Consider the following 12,419-nt stretch of genomic DNA (forward strand, 5'->3'; position numbering starts at 1 on the left):
GAAGCTGATAAAAGAGATCTGAGCAAATGCTTGAAAGATATCGATTCGCTAAAGGAGAAATGGCTTCCAACATTGAGACAGCTTGTTCGTCAGATAAATGAAACTTTCAGCCACAACTTTCAAGAAATGGCAGTTGCAGGAGAAGTTTCATTGGATGAGCGTGACACCGACTTTGATCAATACGGAATACATATCAAAGTGAAATTCAGGGAGTCAGGGAAACTACAGGTTCTGAGTTCTCACCACCAATCTGGAGGAGAACGTTCTGTCTCAACAATCCTTTACCTCGTCTCTCTTCAAGATCTGACCAACTGTCCTTTCAGGGTTGTTGACGAGATTAATCAAGGTAAAAAGTGTAGTAATGCTTCGTTTACTTTAAGAAACATCAAATAGAATTTCTTAAATCTGTGATTGCTTCTGCAGGTATGGATCCTATAAACGAAAGGAAGATGTTTCAACAATTAGTTAGAGCTGCAAGCCAACCAAACACACCACAGTAAGTTGTCCTTTTGCAAATAACCTTGGAAATTGCTCTCAAGCTTTGAAATTTCTGTGTTGAAAAAGTAACAAACAATGTGTGGTCTTTTTTCTTGTATATAGGTGCTTCTTACTGACCCCAAAACTCTTGCCGGAGCTAGAATACAGTGAAGCATGTAGCATTCTGAACATCATGAACGGTCCTTGGATCGAGCAGCCTTCAAAAGTTTGGAGCTTTGGTGGCAGTTGGGGCAATCTCATGAGACGAAACGAAGCTAGTCAATGCTCTTAACTTCATCATCTTTCTAGTTTCGGTTATCGAAAAACAAATGTATTTACTTAGGATTTGTATTATTATGCTGTTAAACCAGCCGGTCAGACCAGACTGAATCTGAACCGAATTCGTGTTTTGTTTTTTTTGGTTTTACATTTTCTCTGGAAAAAGTAAAAAGTTCCATGGCGATAAATTCTGAAACTTTTTTTTGTTTTTTAACAAATTATATAACTGGAACGAACGTGATAAAATCACGCGTAAGAGTGATCGATGTGATCTCCAACGTCTCCCTTCCTCTTTTCCAAGTTCCTTCCTTTTAAGTCATCTCAATTTCATCGCTCCATTGTTCTTCAGGTATCAATTTTACTGCTGTGGAAATTTTAGAGTAGGCGTCTATGTTGATTTAGAAAGTTAAGGATTTGGATACGACCCTCTTTGATCTGACACCGGAATGTTGGTGGGTTTCGAATTTTCTCTGATAAAGTGTCGATCTTTTAGTTTTAATTTTCTGGATCGTTGTTGTCTTCTTCTCTAGTAGAAAGAAAGAACTGATTACCATTGCGTATATATATGTAGTTATCTCTTCTTCAGCATTTTCCTGCTGTTTACGTTTTTGGTGCTGCTCTATGGATCGAATTGTATCTACAAAGCCCTTTAATTACTTTGCTGATTGCGTTTTTCTGCAAATGAGATCAAAGCTCCGGGATCTTAGATGATGATCTGAGTTTTGAGGAAAGCTTTTAGGTCTGATTCCATACAATGTTGGGGATATTAAGAGATGTTGAGTATGTTGGTCTTTTTCAGGTTCGTTAAATGGAGAGAAAAATAACAGATGACAGTGAACTAGGACCAGTCCCTCTGGTTGTACCGGTTGATAGATTTGGGTTTCTTAAGCAGGAACATGGCAATTCTTCTCCTCATCGTTTCACCAAGACTAGATCATCATCTAGTTCATATGACAAGTATGTCTCATTGAAAAATATCTTCTTGTTGTTTTTGAGAATCAGTTACTTGACCATGGATGCTAAATTCTTTAGGGAGGAGAGAAGAGTGACAAAATGGAGGAAGATGATTGGAACTGGAGGTAGTGACTGGAAGCATTACGTTAGGAGAAAACCTCATGTTGTCAAGAGGCGAATTCGAAAAGGGATCCCTGATTGCTTAAGGGGTCTTGTCTGGCAATTGATCTCCGGAAGCCGAGACCTTTTGCTTATGAATCCTGGTGTTTATGTGGTAACTATCATCTCCTTGTGTGTCTTTGATACGTTTCCTTTTCTTTGGCTTCATTGCTGAGGGAAAAAAAAAACTGATAATTACTCTTGATTTCATTATAGCAACTGGTGATTTATGAGACATCAGCATCAGAACTTGATATCATTAGGGATATCTCCCGTACTTTCCCATCACATGTTTTCTTCCAGAAGAGACATGGACCAGGCCAAAGATCCTTATACAATGTTCTAAAAGCATACTCTGTTTATGACAGAGATGTTGGATACGTTCAGGTCTGTCTAGAAATTTGGTCTTTTCCTCTTGTTTCCCTGAGATGATACTAAAGACTTATGGTTCTAAACACAATTTGCAGGGAATGGGTTTTGTAGCCGGTTTGTTGCTTCTTTATATGAGCGAAGAAGATGCCTTCTGGTTGTTAGTTGCATTACTCAAAGGAGCTGTTCACTCCCCAATGGAAGGATTGTATCAGGTGAGTCCATCTTTACTCTAGAAGATACCAATGTTGTAGCTACTTGCCTCTTGAATTACGGTAGTTTGAAAACGATCGAGCCGCTTTAATTGATTGAGGGGTAGTAAGAAAATGACTTAAAGTCAAATAATTAAAAAATCCTTTCCTTCATGAATTAGTAAGTTTATGATTAGAGTCTTCATGATTAGCGGTTCAATTCTCTGTCAATGCTTCTCACCTGAAGTTGTGATAGTATTCTTTGGAACATTATGCTTGAAATCAGAATATCAATTCCTCAGCGATTTTAATAATATGATATGTATTTGATTTGTGTAAATGTAGGCAGGGCTTCCTCTTGTACAGCAATATCTATTACAGTTTGATCAGTTGGTAAGGGAGCTAATGCCGAAACTAGGAGAACATTTCACTCAAGAAATGATCAATCCGAGTATGTATGCAAGTCAATGGTTCATAACTGTCTTTTCGTATTCAGTTCCTTTCCCTGCGGCTCTACGAATTTGGGATGTGTTTCTAGCCGAGGTAATTCACATTCAACATCTTACAGTATCAAAAGTCTCTTTCAAAAATGTATCATATCTTTGTTTTGTTTGTCGGTACAGGGTGTGAACGTTGTGTTTAAAGTTGGTTTAGCATTGTTGAAGTATTGCCATGATGATTTGTTGAAATTGCCGTTTGAGGAACTCATGCATGCTCTGAGGAATTTCCCTGAAGATGCCATGGATCCTGATACTTTGCTTCCACTGGCTTATTCCATTAAGGTTCTTCTCTCTTTCCTACTCGTATACACTAAAAAGCTATCTCCTTTAGATACTTGAAACTGAAGCTCTGTGTCACTGTCTGTTTTTGTTATGAATCTCATCCAGGTAGCAAAGCGTTTGGAAGAAATGAATCAGGAGAGTGAGAAGGCTGTAGCTAAACAGGCTCAAACGGCCAAACCGGTTCAACTATAGGGTTTGATCTTCTTCAACCGAATCAAACCGAAACCGATTCACCAAGATTCTTCTCATTCTTTTTTTTTGATGCAATTTTTTATCTTCGTTTATAGACACCCTCATGTGTGAAAACAATATAAGTCTTTCTTTTGGGAATTGGGGGCATATAACTGAAATTAACTTTTTTTTTTTTAAAAGAAAAAACAAATTGTTAATAGAAAACTCAAGCTTGGATCTAGAAGAAACATTTCTCAAAGTCCGTTGCACATATTGCTCTGAATTATCTCTTGTTTTGAAAAAAAAAAAGTATTACGTCTTTTCACATGTGTGACTTTTGTTGTGATATTGGTGATGTCTATCTCAAATCCAAATCCTTACTGTCTCTTTCAATCCAGTGTGGTTGATCTGATTAAGGCGAAGATAACGTTAGTGTCACGCACAAACCTTTTAATAAACACTTATAAATAAATGCAGCAACCCCTACACGTTTTCCTTCAAGTTTCTAGAGTTTTGATTCAAGTCTTTGCAGTTTTCTGATTCATTTTGGATCTCTGGTTGGTTTTTGTCAGATATATGCAAAGTAGTATACATTGATGGTAATTGCTCAACTCAATTTTGATATGAATTTTCAGAAGATGATGAAAGAGGTAAAGGAGGCTTTTCGTTTTGTATGTTCATCTGAATTCTGGAGGATGGTTCTGTTTTGGAGTATCTGTCTTGTTTCTTCTGACTTTCAATTGCTTAGAGCAAGGATTTTTGGCTCAAAATCTACTTCCATTTCTGGCTCCATCTATCCACATAATGGATCTTCGAAAGCCATTTGTGTTATCACTGGTGTAAATGAAGTAATATGTTTACTCGCAATTTGCTTACCTATTCTTGTTGCATCAAAACTTCACACTTGTGTTATGTTATCACTGGTTGTGTGAATCATTGCTTTGATTATGGCATGATGTAATGCCTCCAGTTTTAATTATAGACTTGTTTTGTTTTTCGTTTTGTGTCTATGGATTTTGATTTCAGGCTACTTCTGGGCTTAACTAGACATTAGAATGTCACATTGGTTTCATCACACGAACCATATTTCTTCTTTTTAGTCCTCATTGAACTAATGCCATCAATCTTTCTTGATTTTTCTCACTTGGATGGTCCTCTCAGCGTCTTTCAGAGGTTATTACTATCTTTTTGTTTTTGCTTTGTAGAAATAAGTATGTTTTTTTTTTTTTAGATTCAAAATTCCCTTGGTCCATTCTATTTGACAAAACTTCTTTTGCCACTTCTGAAAAACAACAATGTTCCTTCCTTCACGGGTCGTGAACGTTACATCTTTCACACATAGTTGATAGTTCAGGCCGTAAAACAATAGTAAGAAGATATACATTTAACAAAAACCTTGAAAGATTTAGCTTAAGTAACCTGACATGTATAATGTTTTCTGTAGCTTTTCTTCACAAGTTTGACAAGGATTCTGTTACTGGAGGGTGTTTTCGACATCAAACCAATGTCCTTGTGCCCAAATCTATGAGTATTCTAAATGTAAGCAAATACCTTTCACAGTCGCTTACAAAAGCATATATACATAGTTTTTTTTTCCATTAAATTTGTATAGATGATATCTTATGGCATGTTACACAACACTATAAGATGTACTTGAGATTTCGAAACCTACTGCAAATGATAATATCATCAATTACTAGAACCGAATCATTAATACCACTTGAACTACAAGGAACAGTTCTACCTACGTACATATATCAATATATTGTGTAGAAGTAGAATCATTAATTAGCTTTTTGTCAAACACTCAAGTTTTAATAAAATGTACTATATGATGATGACATGAGTATCCTAATTTGATAATAGATGTAAATGCTAGTACTATTTTTTTTTCTCTGAATATGTTTTATAAAAGCGTTAGTAAACTAATGAAATTAAGGGATAAAAAAGCGTTAGTTGGCCATCACTTTTTTAATTATTTTAGGTTAACTGAATTTGGGAGACTAATCTTGTTTTCTCTGTTTGTTTACTCTGTTTTTTTTTTGTTGGGAAAAGTGTATATTGAGCTTTACTTTTGTTAGCGGATGAGTCACGGAGATGGTGAGAAAGAAAGAACGAGGAAAGAGTATTTGATGCTCTGGGCCCCACTCTACCCATTAAAAAGCAAAGCTCACGAACCCCACACAACTCTTGTTTTGTCTCTTTCTTGTGAGTATCGAAAACTCTTTAAACGTGTCGTCTCGGACATATATACACGTGTTCTCATTTTATTGGCTACAGTGTTTTTGTGGCTTAGCCTATCTCGAAGATCTAACACGTAATTGACAAAAAAACAATATTAATTACTTAAAAATAAAACGACGAGATTCGATGTTATCTTTTTCGTGGTCAGAAATCGTTGTGAGTATCAAAAGCCTTATAACGTGGCTGCTTTGTTCGTTTGTGCCCCACACCTAACAGATTCTATTTTAAATCCCAATTAAAATTATTTATATTGTCCATAAATAGCATTTAAAACAAAATAAGAAAAGATTTATTGCTTTTATTGGATTTGTGGTCAAGAATCATCGCGAATCTCGCACCTTTAATATTATTTCCACATAAAGAAGGGGTAAAAGGCTATTTTGGTCAAAGAACTCTTATAAGGGTAAAATCGTAATTAGTGCCGAGCCCTAGTAGCCTCACAACGCATCTGGGCTTGACACTATATAAACAAGTCCTCTACACCATCTATTTCTTCTCTACAATATCATCTCTCTCTCAAACTCGTCTCCAAAAAATCATCTCTCAATCTCTAGGGTTTCGAGTTTTTTTTTCCCCTCAATCAATCACCTTATTAAGGTTTGTTTCTTTTAACCTTTTATATTAGAGATCTGTTTCTTTGTTTATATATCATCTTGTTCAGCCTGATTAATCTTGTTGCGTTTTATTTGTTTTCTCAGGTTTCGTTTTCGTTATAATATCTTGGATTCAATAGAAGAAGATACTACAAAACTCCGGATCGTTTTCAATATTCTTATACATGTAAGTCCTCTCTAACCGATGAACCCATCTTTGTTGTTCCCTTTTTTTTTAATTAGATCGTGACTCTTTCTGGTTTGTTGTTACATAGATCTGATGAAATAATGTTGTGAGATATCTGGATTTGTTGAAACAATATTAATCTGATTATGTTAATGATGCTCTCTATATTATAGTATTGTTTTTGTATCTTCTTGGTTAAGATTCAATCTAACTTTGGTTATTTTTGTTTTGTAAAGTTACAGCAAAAAGCGTGAATGAGATTATGATGGAATCGAAAGCTGGTAATAAGAATTCAAGCACTAGTTCCTTATTTTACGAAGCACCCCTCGGTTACAGCATTGAAGACGTTCGTCCTTTCGGTGGAATCAAGAAATTCAAATCTTCTGTCTACTCCAACTGCGCTAAGAGGCCATCCTGAGTACTAGTCCATCTCCTCCATTGCTTTCAAATTACAACAACAATCTCTTTATTCTCTCACAGCTCTGGTTCCCATATCCTCTCGTTCTCGTCCACTCAACAACAAGAACAATCCGTGATGGCCATGTCTGCAATCGGATTCGAAGGCTACGAGAAGCGGCTTGAAGTTACTTTCTTTGAGCCTGGTCTCTTTCTTGACACTCAAGGCAAAGGGCTCCGTGCTTTAGCCAAGTCTCAGATCGATGAGATTCTCCAACCTGCTGAGTGCACGATCGTTTCATCTCTCTCCAACGATCAGCTCGACTCTTATGTTCTCTCTGAGTCCAGTCTCTTTATCTTCCCTTACAAGATCGTTATCAAGACTTGCGGCACTACTAAGCTCCTCCTCTCTGTTGAGCCACTCTTGAGGTTAGCCGCTGAGCTCTCTCTTGAGGTCAAGGCAGTGAGGTACACTCGTGGAAGCTTCCTCTGTCCTGGAGGCCAACCATTCCCTCACCGTAACTTCTCTGAAGAAGTCTCTGTTCTTGACGGTCACTTTGTTAAGCTGGGTTTGAGCAGTGTTGCATACTTGATGGGCAAGGATGATGAAACCAAGAAGTGGCATGTTTACTCTGCATCTGTCGAGAAGGCCAACAACAACAACAACAATGTGTACACGCTCGAGATGTGTATGACTGGTCTGGACAAAGACAAGGCATCTGTGTTCTACAAGAACGAATCAAGCTCGGCTGGTTCAATGACTGATAACTCTGGCATCAGGAAGATACTTCCTCAATCCCAAATCTGTGACTTTGAGTTTGAGCCATGTGGCTACTCGATGAACAGCATCGAAGGTGATGCCATCTCCACCATCCATGTCACTCCAGAAGATGGTTTCAGTTACGCTAGCTTTGAAGCAGTGGGGTACGATTTCACAACCATGGACTTGAGCCACCTGGTCTCTAAGGTGCTAACATGCTTCGAGCCAAAGCAATTCTCAGTAGCTGTACACTGTAGCGTCGCACAGCAGGGGTACAACTCAGGTCTCTCTGTGGACCTAGACGATTACGGATGCAGTAAGTTGACAATGGAGTCTCTAGGAGAAGAGAGAGGAACAATGATGTATCAGAAGTTTGAGAAGCTAGGAAAGTATTGCGGTTCTCCGAGATCTACCTTGAAATGTGAGTGGAGCAGCAACAGTAGCTGCAACAACAGCGATGACGAGAAGGAATAAGGGGGAATCTTGTAATAAGCTCAAGTTTTCTTACTTTGTTATCCCGAATAAGAATGTGTTATGGATATTTTTTCTTCTTCTGTTATTTCCCCTAAACCAGTGATTGTGTCTGGTCTATGTGAATTCGGATGATCAAGTTTTATGAAAATATATATCATTATTATGATCATTTTCATGATTTTTGTGTCTTATAAAAAAATGTAACTTTCTTTGTTATTAATCTCATAACACATAACACCTTTGTTTTGTTTTCTCTAATATTAATCTCATAACAACCTTCTCTAGTAAAAAGAGCAACATACTCTAATATTAATCTCTAAGAGAGAATAAAGATTGAAGCCAAGGATTAGCCTGATGTTTCATGTTCCCCTCTTTAGATGAATTAGTGCAAATTAAGTTGGTTTCATTATTTCCAAATTGACCTGTCATCTCAGACAGAATTTTAGACGTTATACAGAAGAATTAGCATCCAGACAACTAAAACAATTACATTTTGACACCTACAAAAATTATGACGAAAATCATATCGTAAACTAGGGGCGGGGGGATAAGGAACAACTAAATATTTGGGGTCCATTGCACCATCATTAGATAAAATCTATTGGAGTTGAAAAGATGTACAAATTTGTTTTATAGGTTCTTCGTCTTTTGATGAAACAACCAAGACACCAAGCACATTTCAAATTATTTGGTTGTCAACAGAAAATTCTATGAGACAGATAACAACAATGATTTTCTAAAACCCATTTAATAAAGCCACAGGATGATCAAAAGCTTCGTGGACTGATTTCAGACTCTGGATCTGCAGGGAGCAAAGCATTAAAAAAGAAACGAGTTAGAGATTCGACTTCTGGATTACTAAGAAAGAAGAAGTAGCGCATGAAGTTAAGAACAAACAAGGACATTGTATGATCATAAAAGCACACTTGTTGAGTAGAGACAATTTACTAGAGATTATATCAGTAATTTGAGGAGGGTCAGATTTTAAATCCTGAAAAAAATCCTTCTTCCCAGCTAGACTAATAACCTGTTCTAGCCGTTGCTTTGCAACCTAACCATAAGTAAACATAAATCAAAATTTGAGCTCAACAACACGACAGAAACAGAGTGGAACTACTACGAATACGAGCATACGCCTAACCCAAACCCCACGTTGCGTTCTTGGTAAAGATAGATAATGATTTCAATATATATTCTCTCTATTTAAAAGGTGAACCCACATTGTTGCTGAGTAAAGAACTAGTTATCAAGGCAAAAATTTTAACACATTCTTACCAAAGCAAATTTTTTACATACCTCTCTACATTTGGGTGTCTGATATCTATCAGAGGCATAAAACAATCTCAACGTAAACTTCTTTATTTAAGCCGATATAGCTATCGCTTGATGTCCGCAAAATTTTACAATTGGAATCCTCAAATTAGACGGGTTGGGGAAGTAAACCATTGATAAACGTAGAACTGATTCGAATAAAAAATTAGCAATCAAATAAGGAATTCACCATCAATGTTGTTGCTAAAGTTGCAAGATGGTTTGAGCGTTTCCAAAACTTGGAGAAACAATTAGTTAATGGAAGAAGCAAATGTTACATTATTATGGCATTGTCACTAACCAAACATATAAAATAGAGATTAAACTAGGAAAATAAAAAAACAGGAACTCCAGTGGATCTACCGGAGAAAGCAACTTCATCTTGTTTGATTTCGGAAACACGTGTAAGAAATAGTTGTTGAGTTATCACAGGATCATAAAACAACAACTTCTTCTTCTTCAGAATTGCTAGTGGCATGAGAACGTAACTTATTGGGTAATTTGGGATACCATTACGTCCATGTCCATGCCAAACAACAAATAAATCCAGGTTTATGGAATACGTTTTGTCCCATGTCTTGTTGCTTGAACTGAACGACCATATCGATATCATTTGGTTGGGCCACTTCATCTCGGATACACACAAGCGGTTGTCGAGGTTGCACATGAACACCTTGTAAGGATCGGAGAAATTGAGAAAATGAGCTTTAGAGATGACTTGAAAAGCTTCGGTGTGAAGATCGAAAGATACAACTTTGGTTTCTTTGCAGTCGGTTAACCAATAAAGCGACCCATCAACAAACACAGGCTTAACGGGAGCAAGAACGCGGTAAGGAGCAGATGGAGTGACATACCTCCAAGCGTTGGTGGTAAAGTCAAAAACTTGGCATGTGGTAGCGTTTTCTAGGCCTAATTCTAAAGAGTTGTATAACCAAACGGGCTTGTATGTGCTCGTGAATATGTCTTTACCGAATCCAAGCGTAGAGAGAGTTTGATGATAGGGTTGGTGAGAGTTACAGCGAGGAAGAGCCCGATACCATCTAGTGGCGGGGTTGAACACAAAAGATTTGCAGGGATGAAAGAGGCAGAGGAGACCGTCACAGCTATTATGGGAAACACAATAGGAGAGTGACGTCTTGTCCGTCTCCTCCCAAGGAGTAGGGATCTTGACCGATGGGGATGAACGTCCCAACACCAGGGTTCTTAGGGTGTCAGTTCCCAGCTGGTAGGCTCGTTCGGACACCATGAGAACATCTGGATCTCCTGATATCGCTGACGATGCGTCAAGTGTCTTCCTTGGAAGAATTGGGATTCAATTGTTGATCTCCATTGCTTCGATACAGACTTGAATCTCAGCAGAGACTTCACCGGAAGTTTCTCTAGGATTTGCTCTACTACTTCGTGTGGCAGATGCAGCAGCGATTCCTTCCTCAAGCAACGTTCTCTCGACATATTCTTTTGTCTTGCCGTCTCCATTGATGAATGAAGAGATAATATTTATACACACAAAGTAAGATAAGTGTGTAATCAGACAAAAATAATTACGAATAACCCCTTTTCCTTTCTCTTAAATCTAAAATTTTAATTAAGAAGAATCTTTTAGGAATATTCCATCCGCGATAGGAAATCTATCTCTTCGTGGGCTTTGATTTTTCTTTCGAGGGTATGAACTCAAATATGATTTAGGATATATCTCTAATCCATCTCTATATTTGTCTCTAAATTATTTATTTTTTTTAGAAAAATTTATTCTAACTCACTTTTATATTCATATACTAGATTAGGTCCTTTTAATTAACCCGCTATAAAAAAAATTGTGGATTTTTAAGTAGTTTTTCAAATATTAATTTTTTTATATTTTATTTAATTTTTTTATATAAACAACCAAAAATTCACTCGTTTCACCTAACAATACAATTTTACTGTGTATAACATCGTAATAAAATTAATTTATTTTGATGCACTAATCTTGATAGATAAGACTTATATTTTTCATATAGAAATAATGTGTGCATCATATCAATATTAAAAATTAATTAAAAAATAATTATTGAAAATGAAAATGGAAACTAATATTGTCTTATATTTGAAAAACTAACATTATCTTAAATATATTGTAAACTAACCATATAAAATAAACCAAATTAGTAGCTAAAAAATCTTTTAAGAAGTGAAAAAAAAAATTAGAAGTGAGTATACCATATTATCTTTGAGCAATGTAGGGAAACTACTTATACATAATCTTTGTCCCTGACTCAAAATCTTGTAAAACCACTTATACATGTCGAACTTCATGGGAATACTTGCAGCACAATCTCGTGGTAAATGGGACAAAGCTAATTGTTCCATCATCTTGATGAATAATTTATATATATATATATATATATATATATATATATATATTTTAACAATAAACAGAATAGATTAACTCAAACAAGCCAATTGGGAAAAGAATTGTTCAACACATCCAGTTGAGTACAAACTTGTCGTGCCAAACAATCCGAAAGCACATTTGCATTTTTTGAAATCAAAGTCAATGAGAAACTTGAGAATTCCTCCATATCCATCTTGATGTCTTCGAGATATGTTGAGAAGACCGGTCAGTCTGACGGTGAATATGTCATCTTCACCAAATATGAGCAGTCTGTGAGAAAAGCTACATCCCTGAAGTCATGACCTAGCATATATCGCAGAATCCAAACAAAAATTTCGACCTCAGCGTGTGAAGTGGTGAGAGGCTACGTCGAAAATTAGAAGCGTCCATTAGCGGAGTGGCGCCTTGGATCGACGTACACACCCAAGCTGCATCTGCAAACTTGTTTGTGTCCTTCCAAGAACCATCAACAAAACAGCGGAAACCGGTATAAACAGTAGGGAGAAAAACACTTTTCCTCGCCAACTAAGGACCATGATCAATAGGAACTGTAAAAACCTCCTCCTCTTCAACATGAGCCGCTGACCTGGCCGTTGCCTCACTGGCCGCCAACCGTGCTATCTCTTCTGGCCGCTCCGCCTCATTTTCGAACATCCTTGCAGTCTTTGCTTTCCAAATATACCACATAATCCAAAGGA

General features: G+C 36.9%; 4 protein-coding genes across 5 annotated transcripts in view; 3 read left to right on the forward strand and 1 right to left on the reverse strand.

Moving 5' to 3' along the window:
- LOC104709159 (structural maintenance of chromosomes protein 5-like) overlaps window positions 1–893 on the forward strand; it is a 5,121-nt gene extending 4,228 nt beyond the window's left edge. Inside the window, exons 3-5 of the mRNA XM_010425814.1 lie at window positions 5–346; window positions 424–496; window positions 601–893. Coding sequence (XP_010424116.1) covers window positions 5–346; window positions 424–496; window positions 601–769 — 584 coding nt within the window. The 3' untranslated portion in view covers window positions 770–893. The remainder of the gene's footprint in view (window positions 1–4; window positions 347–423; window positions 497–600) is intronic.
- Window positions 965–4,376, forward strand: LOC104705879 (EVI5-like protein). 2 transcript variants are annotated; one of them, XM_019228284.1, is made up of 8 exons: window positions 965–1,208; window positions 1,556–1,713; window positions 1,789–1,984; window positions 2,086–2,256; window positions 2,337–2,453; window positions 2,775–2,972; window positions 3,053–3,211; window positions 3,317–4,376. In XM_019228284.1, the coding sequence occupies exons 2-8, from the start codon at window positions 1,565–1,567 to the stop codon at window positions 3,401–3,403; spliced, it is 1,077 nt and encodes a 358-aa protein (XP_019083829.1). In that variant the 5' UTR covers window positions 965–1,208; window positions 1,556–1,564; the 3' UTR covers window positions 3,404–4,376. The 2 variants fall into 2 exon arrangements, with proteins under 2 accessions (XP_019083829.1, XP_010420275.1); XM_010421973.2 differs by having other exon boundaries at window positions 965–1,105.
- On the forward strand, window positions 6,118–8,214 carry LOC104705882 (S-adenosylmethionine decarboxylase proenzyme 2-like). Its single transcript, XM_010421974.2, has 3 exons — window positions 6,118–6,223; window positions 6,325–6,406; window positions 6,649–8,214. Exon 3 carries the CDS (start codon window positions 6,942–6,944, stop codon window positions 8,034–8,036), a length of 1,095 nt encoding a protein of 364 aa, XP_010420276.1. The 5' UTR covers window positions 6,118–6,223; window positions 6,325–6,406; window positions 6,649–6,941; the 3' UTR covers window positions 8,037–8,214.
- Window positions 9,673–10,593, reverse strand: LOC104705884 (F-box/LRR-repeat/kelch-repeat protein At1g09650-like). The gene has a single exon (XM_019228649.1). It carries the CDS (start codon window positions 10,591–10,593, stop codon window positions 9,673–9,675), a length of 921 nt encoding a protein of 306 aa, XP_019084194.1.

Source organism: Camelina sativa, chromosome 8 (genome assembly GCF_000633955.1).
Source record: "Camelina sativa cultivar DH55 chromosome 8, Cs, whole genome shotgun sequence".
NCBI classification, from domain to species: Eukaryota; Viridiplantae; Streptophyta; class Magnoliopsida; order Brassicales; family Brassicaceae; genus Camelina; species Camelina sativa.